General features: G+C 31.4%; 2 protein-coding genes and 1 long non-coding RNA gene across 4 annotated transcripts; 2 read left to right on the plus strand and 1 right to left on the minus strand.

The window, feature by feature from the left end:
- Window positions 1-1395: 1395 nt before the first annotated feature.
- Window positions 1396-9639, minus strand: LOC138339036 (uncharacterized). Its single transcript, XR_011212051.1, has 5 exons — window positions 9455-9639; window positions 8799-8867; window positions 7770-7834; window positions 2761-2829; window positions 1396-1796 (listed from the first exon to the last, which is right to left on the minus strand). It is a non-coding gene; the product is annotated as an uncharacterized lncRNA (long non-coding RNA).
- Window positions 9640-13273: 3634 nt separating this feature from the next.
- On the plus strand, window positions 13274-15209 carry CYP71BE8 (cytochrome P450 71BE8). 2 transcript variants are annotated; one of them, XM_004248535.5, is made up of 3 exons: window positions 13274-13895; window positions 14028-14293; window positions 14388-15209. In XM_004248535.5, exons 1-3 carry the CDS (start codon window positions 13388-13390, stop codon window positions 15021-15023), a joined length of 1410 nt encoding a protein of 469 aa, XP_004248583.1. In that variant the 5' UTR covers window positions 13274-13387; the 3' UTR covers window positions 15024-15209. The 2 variants fall into 2 exon arrangements, with proteins under 2 accessions (XP_004248583.1, XP_004248582.1); XM_004248534.5 differs by having other exon boundaries at window positions 13277-14293.
- A 577-nt stretch (window positions 15210-15786) lies between these two features.
- LOC101251934 (LIM domain-containing protein PLIM2b-like) lies at window positions 15787-18146 on the plus strand. The gene is made up of 5 exons (XM_004248533.5): window positions 15787-16074; window positions 16570-16669; window positions 16770-16798; window positions 16929-17018; window positions 17704-18146. The coding sequence occupies exons 1-5, from the start codon at window positions 15940-15942 to the stop codon at window positions 17986-17988; spliced, it is 639 nt and encodes a 212-aa protein (XP_004248581.1). The 5' UTR covers window positions 15787-15939; the 3' UTR covers window positions 17989-18146.
- Window positions 18147-19036: the final 890 nt, after the last annotated feature.

The raw sequence follows: 19036 nt of genomic DNA on the forward strand, positions 1-19036 counted from the left end.
CATATTGTTACAACTTACATTAAACTTATGTGATATAAAATATTGTATGCATTGAAAAAAAAAAAAACAACTACGAAACTATAGATAATCAAACAATTTTTAATCGTTCTGCATCAAAGATTTCACTGGTTTAAAACATCCAAAAAGAACTAAAATATAAAATCATACAAAGATTTCACTGATTCAAAACAATCAACAAAAACACAACGACATGATTACGAATATATTATCCAAACAAATAAAATGATCAACAAAAATAAAAAAAACTTGATGTCAAAATTTCTTGAATTCAATTGAACTGATGAAATTATAGTCGTGAATTTGAAAACATTGGTTTCAAGAATATGCCGAATTCAACTTGGTGAACTTGTGAAGATTATCAATTGAATTATTCGGAAGACAAAATTATTTTTTGCAATTCTTTTTTCTGGAATTCTTAAGAATAGAGGGCAAAAAAATGCTCGAAAGAAAAAAGGAGAAAAAATGACAACATTTGCTCTCTAAAACGTAACTGACTGTTAATTCAAATCGTTTTTCCATTTTTGAAATTTTTTGTTCTATGATTTTTTCTATTCATTCTTGTATGTTTTAGAAAGTTCAGAAAAATGATGATATTGATATACAACAAATTTGTTCGAGTGATAATCCAGCAGATTTATTCATCAAAGTTTTATCAGTCTCAACTCTCGAGAAGATGGTGCAAAATATTGAAATGTGCAGACTTAAGCATCTGAATCGTAATCTTAATCGGGGGGAGTTAAATACATATTGCACTCTTTTTTCCTTTAATCTAGGTTTCGTCCCACTTGGTTTTTCTACAAAGGTTTTTAGTGAAGCAGCAAACAATGAGTATTTTGAATATCTATGTAAATTCTTGTTTTTTCAACTTTTCTTTAACATGGACATCCAAATTGGAGTATTGTAAAACTAAATGGATGTCATGTGGGTCACCCTTTAAGTGTCATCACTCACCATACTAAAATGATGCCATGTGGAGCCACCAACTTTTGAGGTGTCATCACTTGGCCGAGTAGATAACTTCTCAATGGTCAAAATGTTAGTTTATATATTTCCCATTTAGCTATAAATAATTATTGTTTTCATTCACAAAGCAAGAGGTAAGAAAAATTTAATGTATATTATGCTCTCTTTATTTATTCTTCTTATAATTAATTTTAGTTTGTTCTGCTAGTTACTCCCTCTGTTTCACAAAGAATGACCTGATTAGTCTTGGCACGGAGTTTAAGAGTATAAAGAAGATTCTTGTATCTTATGGTCCTAAATTAAAGTTATGTTAAATGTACAAAATTGTCCTTTGATCTTGTGGCCTTAAACATGCCACGTGAAAAACTTATTTTAAAATGTTACAAAAAAAAAAGTTATTTTAAAGTGGACTAAAAAGGAAAGGAGGTTATTCTTTTTAAAACGGAGGCAGTATTTTATAACAGTGTACATATATTATGATTTTGTCACGACCCACAAATGGACGTGATGACACTCGTCTTATCCCACCAAGACAAGTAAGCCTAAAACTCAACTATTACAATAAAAATGCGGAAAATTTACTATCAACTTACATTATACCCCAAAACCTGGTTGTCACGTGTACAAGCCTCTAAAGTATTACAATCGGATCAAAAGAAAATATAAGTCTCTTATGATATTGTTTCTAGAGTAGAACAAAATCATAAACAAGAGTAAGGAGGGATGCTGAGATGACCAACAACTACCTCACAAAATCTCCAGGAAGCCTCGGAAAAAGAAGAGAATATATCATAAAAGTCCGGGCTAGTAACCTACAAAAATTTGTAGAAGCAAGGGGTGAGTACCAAACCACACGGTACTCAGCAAGTAAAACGTCTAAACACAAGCTAAGGGGATAAAATACGGGTACTCCTACCACCCCCAACAAAACCTCCACAACTACAACCTGCATTAAAATCAACCCAACCTAACAGCTCACAGTTTACATAGCACGTAGCTCAACAACAACACTTAGACAAATTACATATCCTCAACAACAACACTTCAACAAATTACATATCCTCAACAAGAATACTTCAACAAATTTCATATCCGCAATAAGAAGCTCAATATTAATCAATCACAAGTTCCGCAGAAAGGCAATCAGAAGATCAGCAAAATACGATATCAAGTTCACTAATGAGAAGTATGTGCAATGCAATGGAATGCAATGTCAAGTATAATGATGCATGTCTGACCTAGTGATACACACCCGCTGTCTCTCAGTTCGGGACCCATGGGGGACATATCTGTCCATGCATCTGTCGCGGCGCACGATACGATGCTCGATAAAAGTAACCATCGCGGCGCGCGATACGTCCCTCGAAATATAGTATCCATCGCGGCGCGCGATACGTCCCTCGAAATGGTACATCCTCTTAAGTACCCATTCTTTCTTAATGCACATAACACTTGTCACAACAAATGCCTCAGAATAATGCAGATGACAAGTTCACACATATAATAAGGAGATGACCATTTTCATAACATCGCACAGTTCACAACCACACAAACATGAAGTTACATCAACAATGATTCAACAAGCCTTCAACCCTTTCTCAACACAACAGACATAAACAAGTAATCACATTACCTTTTGTTATCCCCATTCTTTTTATCATTAAAATAAATCAATATGGACAAGTCAACCCATCACCAATCCCGTTACTCCCAACATATACCACAAGGACATACACGCATTTGATACACTTAACAAGAGTTTAGAAATCCACTTGCCTCAATTTATCGAAAACTCACTCCATGACTTGAGCCTTTAATTTTTGTTGAACTTCCAACTCAAGCAATCTATTCATACAAATGATGACGATAAGATTTAGAAACTAACAACATTCATATAATTATGTGTCTAGCCTTTACCCAAAAAGCTACAAAGTCTAAAATCAAGTTCTTAAGTTTCAATCTTAGAGTTAAGTTCCAATTTTTTTTCAATATCCTAAATCTAATAATGATATTCTCATAATACCTTACACCTAATATTAATTTCATTAAACTTGTATCATAATTGAACAGTAAAATTCTAATATTTGCAACCAATGAATACAATAACCTTACCGAAACTTTTGACTCATATTTACATCAAAGTCATCTATTATTATTAATGATTAACTACTCATAAATTTCTAATTATTGGCTAATAATTGACCACTCAAGGAATTGTTCTCCCTTAGATCCAAAAGACCCCAACGACTTACTGATATTTCAAATTGAAATTAGCAATTCACTTTCCTTCTAACCCAACAACATAAACATCATAATATTTCAATCTATAGCACTCTAAATATATAGATATATAAAAATAAAAATATATTCACTACACTAACTCAATTTGCTCCCCACTTTCTAACATTCACGTCAATCATAATTGGTATTACCTGAAGTAGTTGTCGTCATTCTCGCCTAAACCCTTTCTTCTTCTTCTTTTTTCTATTCTTTTTCTCCTCTGCGAACTGCTGTTGTTCACAACAGCCAACAATATATGACCTTTTCTTTCTCTTTTGATTATTTCTTTTAAACAAAAGTCTGCGTGACTGCTGCTATTAGCAGCAGCCTTTAACCCTTTTTTTTCAATTGGGTGTAGCCCTTTTTAATTTTTTATTTTTGTTATTATTTTTTTATTATTTCCTTTTCTTTTCTTTTTCTTAAAAATCCTTTTGGACTTAGCAAATTTAATTTCCTTTATTTATTTAATAAAACTTAAGTAACTCTTAATTTATTTACAAAAATTATAATATTCATTTCCACCAGTCATAAATTATTTATAAAAATTACTAAAAGGATTAAACTTAGAAAAATGAGTAAAATTCATAAAACAACTAAGAGGGTCGTTACATTATCCAACACTAAAAATCATGTTCGTCCTCGAACATAAAGAAGAAGAAGGAAGAATAACCGAGTTACGAAAAGTCTAAGTTATGACCAACTAGTCAATGTTCTTCTCTCGTGAGCCCCTCCTTAAGACCTGCTCATCAAGATCAAGTAACCACATAGCTAGCGATACACCCAAGCTAACAGAACCTCTAACAACACTCTTAGACAATTGTAACTTTTCATACCTCTTATATAGGTTTCATAAGCAAGGTTGTGCATGTAGAACTACTTATATACTTCAACTTCCAAGCAAAACCAAACCTATCATAACTGAAGTGATCAATTATGCCCAAGGATCTCATCATATAAAGGGACATAAGAAGATCGGTACATCCGATCCACCACTAAGAATTCGCCCATAAATGTGGAAACATAGGTAATATAAGTAAGGAATCATACTCCAAATAGTGTCCAATACGAAGAAAGTGGTTACATAAAAATATACAAATTCAAGGTTGAATAACACAAGAAACTCCTTCCGTAGGACCCATATAAAAGTAATTCCATTTATTTAACTCCACCTCTCGATTTTTAGCCACCCAGTCTAATCCCAATTGCAACATTACAAATACTCGATTCATCAAATCATACATACTTATCATAGTACTCTATTGAAGCCAACACTCTAAAAACAAACAAAAATCATAACTACACCAACCATTCACCTTACTCTCAAACTGTCCCTAGTATCAAAATCTCCATATAAAACACATTGTAGCCTCTACAAATTTCAAAATTTGGCTCTCTCTCTCTCTTTCCATTTAAGAATTACATGACATACATGAGTCACACTTAAGACTGATAGCACTATTTTCAAAATACTTTTCCATCGAGGTAAGCTAATCGAATCACATACAATGTCAACTTCACACAAAATTTTACATACATTCCCACTACCATTCATACCATCATGTACCTCACGCCAAAACTCGACGAAATCCGTGGTCACCTCAATAATTTTGTATACTATAAGCTCTAACCTCTACTCACCATCAAATGTCATATCATGACAGTCTATGTTGTCTCATAAAAATAGTAATCTCAATCCCCTCAAAATCCTTAATAACCTTGTTTAACTATAGGTCCATATTGTTACGTATTATTAAGTTACCTATCATAATTGGGACAATCTACCTCCATATAACCACATAAATCTTTCACACCTAATTGCTTGTCACCCAACCAAAAATTCAATCTTTAGAAAAGGCGATGATAACTTTCTTATAAGTCTATACCGAACTAGTTCAGATCCCACATTCATATCTATACTCATAGATAAAAATCAATAAATAATTCAAGTACAAATCAAGACCTTATACGAGAGTTCTTATTCCTTCATTTTTCTTAAACTCTTAAATTCTTCACATGACAGAAATTTAAAAAAATCTTGAACTCTTCAATACATCAAAATTTTGTTTTATTTATTTATTATTTTCTAACTCACTTACAAGTCTTATTCTTTGTCCAACTACACATGACATTTTTACCTTATCCTCTAAATAAAAACTTTAACTAAAACCATTCCTTAGGTATAACAATCAAAAGTAAGCAATTTACTACTCAATTTTTTTTATTTTTTTTCTCTTTCCCAATGCTTCATACCCAATGTGATCGATCACTTATTACCAAACCAATTCATACCTTGACAAAACAAACTGCCACAACCTACACTTACAATAAAAACTTGATTTTTTTTTCAATTCTTTCGATCCCAACCGTGTAATACAAATCCATTATCTATCAACATTAACTCACACCTTGAAATTTTAATGAATTTATGTATGACAGCTTATCATAAATTGCCTCTCTAACGACCTTATAATATCCTTCGCTAAAATTCAAATGTAGATGAATGTATGTATATTTTATCAAATAGTCTTTAACATATATGAATGCCACATAACATTATCACCAAACTAAAGCAAAACAGACAGAGTCACGAGTCCCTGAACTCAATTCCCCAAATTTTCACTGTAAATACATCTCTAATCCTTGTGATAAGAGTAAATATCCTAGCTCTCTCCTCGCTCTAAAAAGTTAAACTACATACCACTAATTCTTTCCATTATGGTTCTAGCTCCTTTCAATTCTATTTAAGTGGTGTCCCAACCTCTCATACAATTTTTCATAAAAATCACACTACTTACCAAATAATATCCAACCATATCCTTAGATACTCAAAAGTCATCATTACCATACAGAGTCCTTTTAACCAACAAACTTTATCATATAGTTTTATTCCAAGCATAATTTATCATAAAACCTTATTATCATCATGTTTAGTTATGTCTTGCCATCACCACAAATTAAACCTCACCATCAACATGACTTTCAAACCTAGTTCTGCCGATCATTTAATGGACTCACTCAATTTATATGCACTTTCTTACTGAAATTTCCAATTAAATTCTAAAAAGTATACTCGTTGGAACTTCTTTTACCTATAAATTGGTCATCCTAATTTCAATCCACTTCCATGGAGCTTACAACGAAATCACCACTCATTTTTAAATCCTCAAGATACACTTTTTAACCTAAACACGTTAATATTGTACCAAAGATCCACCACTAAGGATTTTCTTATAAATAATGCTTAACTCAAGCATCCATAGTAACAAACTATTTGGTCTCTCAAATATGAATTTAACATCGAATCTCATTATACGAGAATGTGATACAACTGATAACTCCGTAACCAGTACATATTCACGCTTATAATCGATGTATTCATTTTCATATAAATGAAGTACCACATCATTACCTATTGTTAGAGCCTCCACTATAATACATCATACCTATCGAGAAGATCATACCCAAATAGCCCGCAAATTCCAAACTATCGAATAACTCTAGAATATTACTAAATTCTTACCATATCTAGCCCAAGCTATATGTATTCTTTCATACGTCAGATCGATAACAAGAGTAACACACTCCATAATTCTAACCAAGTATCTATCAATACCATTGGGTTAGTCGTATCATGACCTTATTTAATACACACTCTATAAAATCGTAGCAGTTTTAACCTTAATTGGTGAATCATTATTCCATCATTTTCTAAGCAACCCGTTCATGTTATGATAACTTTACTAATTGTAGTTTCCAAAATTACATGTTCATTATCCAGTCATCCCTTTAATCACGCCACTTCCATTTGCTAACCACTCTAATATCGTATATACCACACAAGTACTAATCATTTTACTATGATAACTAAACTTACATAGCCCCTTAATTTTTTTTAATTATTTATTTTAATATTCAAAATATAACCACAAATCCTTTTTATAAGTATATCACTTCCACTTTAATACCAGATCTAACATCAAACCAATACACGACATGTCAATGATTCACAAAAGAAACTACGCACGAGTCATCACATAAATGAAAGCGAATGGAGTGAAGCGATAAGAATCAAAATGGGACCAAGTATGCACAATAGAGATCCAAGAAGTGAAGATATTTCCTAGAAGCCACTACAGCCTCTCGAAAATAGGTACAGACGTCTCCGTACTGATCATCGAGACTCTATTTAGACTCGACTTGTATACACGTTAGGCCTATGAACCTGGGGCTCTGATACCATTTTGTCACGATCCGAAAATGGACGTGATGACACTCGTCTTATCCCACCAAGACAAGTAAGCCTAGAACTCAACTATTACAATAAAAATGCGGAAAATTTACTATCAACTTACATTATACCCCAAAACCTGGTTGTCACGTGTACAAGCCTCTAAAGTATTACAATCGGATCAAAAGAAAATATAAGTCTCATATGATATTGTTTCTAGAGTAGAACAAAATCATAAACAAGAGTAAGGAGGGATGCTGAGATGACCAATAACTACCTCACAAAATCTCCAGGAAGCCTCGGAAAAGAAGAGAATATATCATAAAAGTCCGGGCTAGTAACCTACAAAAATTTGTAGAAGCAAGGGGTGAGTATCAAACCACACGGTACTCAGCAAGTAAAACGTCTAAACACAAGCTAAGAGGATAAAAATACGAGTACTCCTAACACCCCCAACAAAACCTCCACAACTACAACCTGCATTAAAATCAACCAAACCTAACAGCTCACAGTTTACATAGCACGTAGCTCAATAACAACACTTAGACAAATTACATATCCTCAACAACAACACTTCAACAAATTACATATCCTCAACAAGAATACTTCAACAAATTACATATCCGCAATAAGAAGCTCAATATTAATCAATCACAAGTTCCGCAGAAAGGCAATCAGAAGATCGGTAAAATACGATATTAAGTTCACTAATGATAAGTATGTGCAATGCAATGGAATGCAATGTCAAGTATAATGATGCATGTCTGACCTAGTGATACACACCCGCTGTCTCTTAGTCCGGGACCCATGGGGACATATCTGTCCATGCATCTGTCGCGGCGCACGACACGACCCTCGATAATAGTAACCATCGCGGCGCACGATATGTCCCTCGAAATATAGTATCCATCGCGGCGCGCGATACGTCCCTCGAAATGGTACATCCTCTTAAGTACCCATTCTTTCTTAATGCACATAACACTTGTCACAACAAATGCCTCAGAATAATGCAGATGACAAGTTCACACATATAATGAGGAGATGACCATTTTCATAACATCACACAGTTCACAACCACACAAACATGAAGTTACATCAACAATGATTCAACAAGCCTTCAACCCTTTCTCAACACAACAGACATAAACAATTAATCACATTGTCTTTTGTTATCCCCATTCTTTTCATTATTAAAATAAATCAATGTGGACAAGTCAACCCATCACCAATCCCGTTACTCCCAACATATACCACAAGGACATACACGCATTTCATACACTTAACAAGAATTTAGAAATCCACTTGCCTCAATTTATCGAAAACTCACTCCATGACTTGAGCCTTTAATTTTCGTTGAACTTCCAACTCAAGCAATCTATTCATACAAATGATCACGATAAGATTTCGAAACTAACAACATTCATATAATTATGTGTCTAGCCTTGACCCAAAAAGCCACAAAGTCTAAAATCAAGTTCTTAAGTTTCAATCTTAGAGTTAAGTTCCAATTTTTTTTCAATATCCTAAATCTAATAATGATATTCTCATAATATCTTACACCTAATATTAATTTCATTAAACTTGTATCATAATTGAACAATAAAATTCTAAAATTTGCAACCAATGAATACAATAACCTTACCGAAATTTTTGACTCATATTTACATCAAAGTCATCTATTATTATTAATGATTAACTACTCATAAATTTCTAATTATTGGCTAATAATTGACCACTCAAGGAATTGTTCTCCCTTAGATCCAAAAGACCCCAACGACTTACTGATATTTCAAATTGAAATTAGCAATTCACTTTCCTTCTAACCCAACAACATAAACATCATAATATTTCAATCTATAGCACTCTAAATATATAGATATATAAAAATAAAAATATATTCACTACACTAACTCAATTTGCTCCCCACTTTCTAACATTCACGTCAATCATAATTGGTATTACCTGAAGTAGTTGTCGTCATTCTCGCCTAAACCCTTTCTTCTTCTTCTTTTTTCTATTCTTTTTCTCCTCTGCGAACTGCTGTTGTTCACAACAGCCAACAATATATGACCTTTTCTTTCTCTTTTGATTATTTCTTTTAAACAAAAGTCTGCGTGACTGCTGCTATTAGCAGCAGCCTTTAACCCTTTTTTTTCAATTGGGTGTAGCCCTTTTTAATTTTTTATTTTTGTTATTATTTTTTTATTATTTCCTTTTCTTTTCTTTTTCTTAAAAATCCTTTTGGACTTAGCAAATTTAATTTCCTTTATTTATTTAATAAAACTTAAGTATCTCTTAATTTATTTACAAAAGTTATAATATTCATTTCCACCAGTCATAAATTATTTATAAAAATTACTAAAAGGATTAAACTTAGAAAAATGAGTAAAATTCATAAAACAACTAAGAGAGTCGTTACAGATTTAAAAAACAAATTAGTCTTAAAATAATTCTTTTAAGCGCAAACTATTTTTGAATTCTTTTATCTTCTATCAGTAATTTGTTACACATGTTATGACATTAAATAGTGTTATGTTGTAAATAATGAAATGTGAATGTCACGTAGCAAATCCATACTTCATGACTTTTACAGATTTAAGCATGACTTTAAAAAATTTCTTTCATGACTTTGAAAGATGACAAACACACTCCTACCTTATACATATTCTACTTATCGTATGAAGTTGTATACATGCATTGAAAGATTGGAAGAAAAACATTACTGCTCTTTCTCTACATTTCTTTGTTATTTAATTTAATATACTGTATTTGTAACACACAATCAACATGAAAACTCTTATAAGGTATATATTTCAACAATATAACTATTTTTATTTTCATATTCTAAGCACAAATATCCATTAATAATTTTTTTCTTACATCACCTCATCCTCTACCTAGGTACCCCAAACCTACCACCCACCCCTACCCAGTCACACCTCAAGTTTTTAAAAAAGTTTTCTTTTTCAAAAGAAATTTTATACAATACCATCGTGTATCTCAACACCCTCCCTAAAAAGTTACTTTTAAAATAAAATATTTTTTTTCTTATCTCACTCCTCTTTACGTCCAAAAAAAGGTTTAATAATTTTTTTTACTGAGTGAGTGAGTGCTGAGTAGTGAGGTGTGAGGCTCTAGGGGTACAAAATAGAGGATAAAGTAGGGTGATAAGAAAAAATATGTATTTTAAAAAGGAAAAATAAAAGTTTTTTATCTTCTTAAATTGCTAAATTCTAAACATTTAATTATTTTAATGTTCTTAAAAAAAACTCTATTACATATATCTATGTGTACTCACCACGACAATATAAAATTCTACATAAAAAAAAGTGTTTTTAAATTCACTTAATTAAGTAGTGGAGTGTTTTTAAGGTTATTAAAAGTTGGAGGATTAAATTAATAATTTACTACAAGCTTAAGAGTGTTTTCAATATTTATCTCATTTATATACGTATACAAGTGACTAAAGTTGAACTTCTATATGTAGTGTATTATTATGAATACAAGATATATGAGACTGTGCCTACACATATCCAAATATATATTATTTTCGTGTCCTAATTTATGTAATATTGATAAAATTTGGAGAGCCAATCAATTTTTTACAATTGTTGATTATTGTTACTTATAATATTTTCATAATTTTAAATAATATACTATTTCCTTTGTTTCAGTTTATGTGACACACATAAAGATTGGAAAGTTAATCAAGTTTTATATGACTTTCAAATATTTAAATTGTTGTTTTAGTATCTTATGTATTTTTTAGAAAAGATTTTCATATTTATTACTCAATCCATTTGAGAAATAATACATTAAAATCAATAATTATTTATTACTTCTCAAATAATATGGCAAGTTAATACTCCATTTGTCCAATAATACTTGTCCACTATTGACTTTGTATATTTCTTAAGAATCTATAAACAGAAGGGTAATTTTACTATATCATCCTTTAAATATAATAAATATAATGTATTGAAAAATGTAATATAGAAAATACTATAATTTTGATAAGGGTAAATTAGGAAATAGGTATAAAATTATCCATTAATTTCATTAAGTGGACGAATATTATTGGACATAACAAAATAGTATAATTGACAGACAGAGGGAGTACAAATAGCTGAAATATATTGGAAGTTTGACTGAAATTGTTGTAACAATCCCAAACTTCGGGCAAGACCTATTACCCCTCATGCACTATTTAATAGTCTATTTTAAAGATATATAAGTGTCCAATTGGACAAGTTACTATTTGTAATGATGCAATATTTATGATGTCCACATGACACCTATATATCTTTAAAATACACTATTATATAAAGTTTGAGATTGTTCAACAATTTCGATCAAAGTTTGGATATATTTTGAACCCTTTTCTCTTTTGTTAGTTGTTTATTTGTTTCTTCGGATAATATTTTTATAACTCATGTCTTGTTTTATTTCGTCTTTCTAGTGCTAAAGTATTAAGAATCATTAAGAAACTAACTTATCAGTTTGATCGTTAAGATTTGACACAAAAATAAATGATTGAAAATCACTTAGAAACATGGTGACAAACCAAATTAACCATGCACATGAGTTGATAGATTGTATCTTGATGATAAACAACATTAAACATTGTAGAATAACCGAAAATTTAAGACTGACATAAATAAAAATATGAAACTAATCCTAAGTCAAGAAATTTATATACCGAATGATATAAATTTATTAATTACTATTGGGCTATCATTTAACCTTAAGAACTTAGAAAAAATAATTCGATTATAAAAAAAATCAAAACCATTATCAAAATTATCAAATCAATAATTAATTACCGAAGAACCAATAATTTTTTTCAATTTAAATTATCTATTTTAATTCAATTTTGAATAGCCCCCAATTTATTTAAAATAGCAAAAGAATTATAACCCCAACAAATTATTAAAATCAAAAATAAATTTGTTACTTTATTATTTTTGTCTTTCTCTTTACAATATGACAATGTTTAATTATTTTATTTTAGTAGAAAGGGGCCTCCATGATAATTATTGCTACAGACACGGATGGAACATATGTTTTTTTTTAATTTTGAGAACGCAATTCGAACATACTCTATCGTTATCACATTTCCATCATTCATTGCTTTGGGAAGGATGAGGAGGAGAGCATATGACCCATCATCATGTTTGATAACATTGTTAGAAATGTATAAATAAGGGTGACAATTTAGCGGGTTGAGTTAAATTTAGGCGGGTTAAAATAGATCGAGATTCAATTCAAATTAATATAATCCAAATCTATTTGGATTAAAATAAGTTGAGTCAGTCAAAACGGATTAGGTAACGATCATGTTCGATTTTTACTAAGTTTCAATAATTTTATTTGTTATTTTGTAAGCTTTTAGTACCTAATAAAACAATTTCTTTATTATGACTATATATAACATATAAACTCAAAAAAAAAAAAAAAAAGGTATTTTCAAAAATATTTTAAATATTTGATGGAATCAATTGACAGAACACAAATATAAAAATACAGTTGTAGAAACTATGGTTATGTATGGTAAATGCATATCACATGTCTTACTATGTTACAAGACTCATCCAGAGTTTGATCCTGTCTATAGAGGCATGACTAAGATTATATATGATTGATATAAAGAGAAATAATGTTACATGAAGATATATATTTTTTAAGATTTAAGAAGGTAAAGTCCAAAATTGTGTGATTGATTGATCAATTTGATACTCTCATCAAGATAAAGGAATAGAGATCTGCACTAACAATTTCAATGATGATAACAATAACAACTTGCACACTAGGGAACAAGAAATTGAGATATTATTTAATTCTTGAAACTTTTCTATAAAGCTTAAACATTGTAAAAGTTGTAATTCACATAACTAAATGGAGCTTCTATTCTCCCAATTCTCTATATTTCTTAGCTTTCTACTCTTTCTACTCATAGCTATTAAGCTTATGAGTGAATCCAAGAGAGGAAAAGGGTCAAATTTACCCCCCGGTCCGCGAAAACTTCCTCTTATTGGGAACTTGCATCAGTTAATGGGATCACTCCCTCATCATACTTTGAGAGACATGGCTAATGAATACGGACCGATTATGCACCTAAGATTTGGTGAAGTTCCTACTGTTATTGTATCCTCAGCTGAAGCAGCGAAAGAAGTTATGAAAACACATGATCTTGTTTTTGCAGATAGGCCGAAAATACTTGTTGCAGATATAATTGGATACAATAGCACTCAGATTACATTTTCTCCTTATGGTGATCATTGGAGACAACTTAGAAAAATATGTGTTGCAGAGCTGCTAAATGTCAAACGCGTACAGTCATTTGAGTCGATAAGACAAGAGGAAGTGGAGGATCTCATCAAGACGATTTCCTCGAATCCTTCTGGTACTACCATCAATCTAAGTCAAATGATATTTACTTTGACAAACAACATAATTGCCAGAGCGGCATTTGGTAGGAAACTCGAGAATCAAGATGAATTTATCGGTACCTTGAGGAAAATAGTTGATCTTGCAGGTGGATTTGACTTGCCAGACACATTCCCTTCACTCAAATTTCTCCATCCCCTAACTGGTGCAAAGGCTGCAATGGAGAAAATACATCACCAAATCGACAAGATTTTAGAAAGCGTTCTCCAAGAGCATAAAGCTGCAAGGAAAGTAACAATCAATCATAAGGACAAGATGCACAAGGAAGATCTTGTAGATGTACTATTGAGAGTTCAAGAAAGTAGTGACCTTGATGTTCCTATCACAACTGACACAATCAAAGCTGTCATTCTGGTATGTTTTAGAAAGCGTAGGACTTGAGTTTAACTTTTATATACAAAAGAACTATTTACGCGATCAACTAATCTAACTATAATTGCATTGTCAGGAAACATTTATTGCGGGGACTGACACATCATCGACAGCCTTAGAGTGGGCAATGGCAGAACTGATGAAGAATCCACATGTAATGGAGCAAGCGCAGGCCGAAGTGAGAAAAGCATTCAAAGGAAAAAGTATGATGACAGAGTCTGAAGTGCAGCAACTGGACTACTTGAAATTAGTTATCAAAGAAACATTGAGATTGCACGCGCCTGTGCCTTTGTTAGTACCAAGAGTAGCTAGAGAAAGATGTGAACTTGGCGGATATGAGATACAGGCCAATACAAGGTTAATGGTTAATGCATGGGCAATATGCAGGGATCCGAAATACTGGGAAAATGCTGAATGCTTTGAACCAGAAAGACATCGGAATTCAACACTCGATTTCAAAGGGAATAACTTTGAGTTCATACCATTTGGTGCGGGAAGGAGAGCATGTCCTGGTATTTTGTTTGGAATTTCAAATCTTGAACTTCCACTTGCTCAGCTTTTGTTGCATTTTGATTGGAAACTACCAAATGGAATTGAACCAAATAACCTTGACATGACAGAGGCTTTTGGTGAAACAGTAAGGAAGAAGACCAACTTGCATGTAATTGGAATTCCTTGTGGGAATACGAGTGATTATCAGAATATGAATTGAATCATTTTCTAATCTAGGAAAAGAAGGAACTGCTATAATAACTTGTATGTGCGTTACATTTTCTTCAATCTTCTCTTTGATTGCTCTTTGTATCCGCCGTTAGACTTAGGGGCTTATCTCATTTGGGAAATTTTACTAATAAAGGGGAGCACTACCTACTGTTTCTCCCTAATGTTCTTTGCCAAATACCTCTAGTTTTTGTTTAATTGTTAGTGTATCATATATTCAAATGGTGAAAATTGATCTAATTAATATCTATGTGGAGGATATATTTCAAAATCTTGATTTATTTCATAAAAATGAGAAAATATTACCCCAAATGTTACTCATGAATGTTGCTAGGTTGGACGAGCCAGGAAGTCAAGGTAAGGTTTCATATTGGTAACTTTTCAATCTTAAGTTTCGATTCTTCAGTTATTTAATTCAGTTAAGTCAAACAGGCTCATTATTTATTAGAAAAATGACATATAGTCCTCTTTTTAATTATTTTTTTAACGAAAGGACAGAGAATTACCAAGTTTGAACTAACCTAGCTAACTACCTAAAATAGATTAAATTACGATGTTGTAACAAAGGGAAAGATTCAAAGAAAGGTCCTAATTTCACTCAAATTCAAGAGAATGAGAGGTAAATTGTATCTCCTAATATTTTGATCTCCCAATCACGTGTCCGAAAATTATCGGTTGATATAGCAAAATTCAACTAATTATTTTCCATTGGAAAAGTTAATGAATTTCTCTATTACACAAGCTTTTCTTTCTTGTTTGTTTAATCTCAATAACCAAAAAACATTGTGCAGAAGAGCATTTTTTGTGGAATTTATTTTTCCCTCTGCCATTTCTAACTCCGAAAAGAAAAAAAGTTATTGAGATTGAAACAAAAGCAAAGAAGACAATAAAAGAAAAATTAAAAAAAAATGTCATTCACAGGAACATTGGATAAATGCAAAGCTTGTGATAAGACTGTTTACTTTGTTGATTTGTTGTCTGCTGATGGAATAACTTATCATAAATCTTGCTTCAAATGTACACATTGCAAAGGAACTCTTGTGGTTGGTTCATCTTTTGTTGTCCTTTCTTTTAATATATATGTAATTGTTGCAACATGAACGGTGAGAATTCATTAAAATAAGTCGTAATTTACTTGAAATTGAGGTGTGGTTACTATTGCGACATGCCACATCCACTTTTCAAGTAAAAAGAAGTTTGTCCTTTTCATCTCAAGAAACCACCAAATGATTAATCAGATATCGTTCTTCCTCATATCAAATCAACAATAACGAATTCCACGCCTCAATTTCATATAACTAAATATCAAAATTAATTATACGAATCTTTACTATCTATGTCACTCCATTTAAGCATGTCATACTTATGAGTAGTTTTATATTAGGGGTCAATGTACCTCAATCCTCCTTGTCTATTCATACTTTCGTTAGATAATTCAAATTGTTGTTTAATAGATCATGAGATTATCAATATTTTTTTTTTAATTTTATATTATGATCATGGGATAATAATATAACATTTAATATAATGTGATGTAGATGAGCAACTACTCCTCCATGGATGGAGTCCTCTATTGCAAGACACATTTTGAACAACTTTTTAAGGAATGTGGAAATTTTAGCAAGAACTTTCAGACTTGTGAGACATACTTTTCATATTACAACTTATATAATACATACCAATTAATTTTTTAAATTCATTTTTACTAATTATTTTGTCCTTTTAATTAACATTTCAGCACCTAAGCCTGACAAGGAAAATGCATTGGTACGTTATGCTTGTAATTAAGTACATTTTCATCAAGTTTTATATATTCTTTAGTGAACTTTGAAAATTCAAAAAATTATATTTTATGTTTCTTTAGTCCATCCTAATTAGTCTGTAAAATTTTGTGCAGGCAAGGACTCCAAGCAAACTCTCTGCCATGTTTTCTGGAACCCAAGACAAATGTGCAGCATGCACCAAAACTGTCTATCCACTTGAAAAGGTTAGATTATTTATTTTTTTAAAAAAAAATAATAAGCCCCTTCACTAGTTATCCATGTGTTTGGTATGACCAAAATCATTTTATGCGAAGACGTTTTTTTGTAAAATATATTTTGGTGTTTTGTCGGTGAGTAAAGAATATTATCCGTCATTAAAAGTCGATGATAGTAAAAATTGAAGAATGTTTTTATGAAACTTTTGAGTAACTAAGATTAATAAAAATGTCTAAGTGTTAGTTTGGATAAATAGTATAAAGTTAAGTGTTAAATAATTGTAGGAAAAATAATTCTTTCTATAAATAAGGGCAAGAGATTAAGAATTTAAATTTTATAGATTGTGAATTTATAGGATAGTAATCTCATGTATTAATTTTGAATTTTATTTTTGTATATACACTTGGTAGATTTTTAAGCTACATATACAGGAAAAGGGCAAAAGCTATTGAGTCCTATTAAGCCCATATTATAAAGCTTGTATTTAACGTCAGAAAAATCATTTTTCCCATTTTGATGAAAATTATTTTCCTTCAAAAATATGTTTTGGTGACTAAACACCAAAAAAATGACCTCAACATAAAATATCGTTTTTTGACTTTCGTCGTACCAGACACCAATGGTCAAAGATTATGGAGGGGGGGGGGGGGGATGTATAGTGTGATAAGATGGATATTGAAATTTATGTTATAGGTGACAATGGAGGGAGAATCATTCCACAAGTCATGTTTCAAATGTGCCCATGGAGGATGTCCACTTACACATGCAACATATGCATCACTTGATGGAATCCTCTATTGCAAACATCATTTTGCACAACTTTTCATGGAGAAAGGCACTTATCAACATGTTCTTGAAGCTGCAAATAATAAGAAGAATGCTGATCAAGCAGCAGCTATTGAAGTAGTTGAAGATGAGGCTACAACAACAGATGAGCAACCAGAAAAGGAACCTCATGAGGAAGAGTCACAAGAATAGCCCTAAGATATTGGATTAATGATCAATTAATTTTTTTATTATAATTAAAAATAATCCAAATTTGTTTGTATGTTTCTGGTCAGTAAATAAAGCTTTTCCTTTTCTTTTTGTGATTAATAGATAAACCCTCTTAATTGTAATCAAATTACTTTCCTGGATCTTTTATTCTTCACTTTACCTTTCTTTTAATTTTGAGCTTGTAAACACGTTAAAGAGAAATATGCACTATAAAAATTTGATCATATTAGATAATACCAATTTCAACTTATGTGTATACATCCTTCTATCTTTGCGTTTAACTTTTATATATTGGTAGTACAAAAAGTCGATTACACTGTTAAAAATTGATATATAAAGAGTGTAAAAGGATGGCTGCAATAAAAAGACAAGTAAAAAAAACTATGTGCAAGTTGGGAGAGTTAAGTATGCATTAACTTTTGAATAAAGAGGGGGCAAAGATATTGTATAGGGATTCGAAACACTTTAGAGAGGTGTCACAATGATTGTTACCATAGGCGTACAAACGTGGGGAGGTTAGATGTGCTCTTCATAGGTTGTGAAGGGGTAGAGTACATAGAGAAAAGCTTAGGTGGGGGAAAATATAGAGTGGTTGACTGAGTTGTTTAATATTGTTTTTAAGACAACAAAGTTGCTTGAAGCATAAACATGGAGTATGATGATTCCAATGTACAAGAACAAGATGACATTCAAATCTGCAATAACTATAGGGTATCAAGTTGTTAAGCCACACATGTGATTAAGGGGTTCTGACCAACACCCCTTCGTCGAGAAATTACATTGTGTAATTGAAATAAAAATAATATATATATATATATATATATATATATATATATATATATATATATATATATATATATATATATATATATATATTACATATTGACACTTCTTAGCTTCTACACAATTTTACTTCTTTATATTGTGACACCCCTTAGATAAAACTCTAGCTCCGCCACTGACTATGAAGGCATGAGAGAGAGTGGTGCAGAAGATGGAGCAATTTAGATTTATGTCGGTACTCTTAACT

Source organism: Solanum lycopersicum, chromosome 10 (assembly GCF_036512215.1).
Source record: "Solanum lycopersicum chromosome 10, SLM_r2.1".
NCBI classification, from domain to species: domain Eukaryota; kingdom Viridiplantae; phylum Streptophyta; class Magnoliopsida; order Solanales; family Solanaceae; genus Solanum; species Solanum lycopersicum.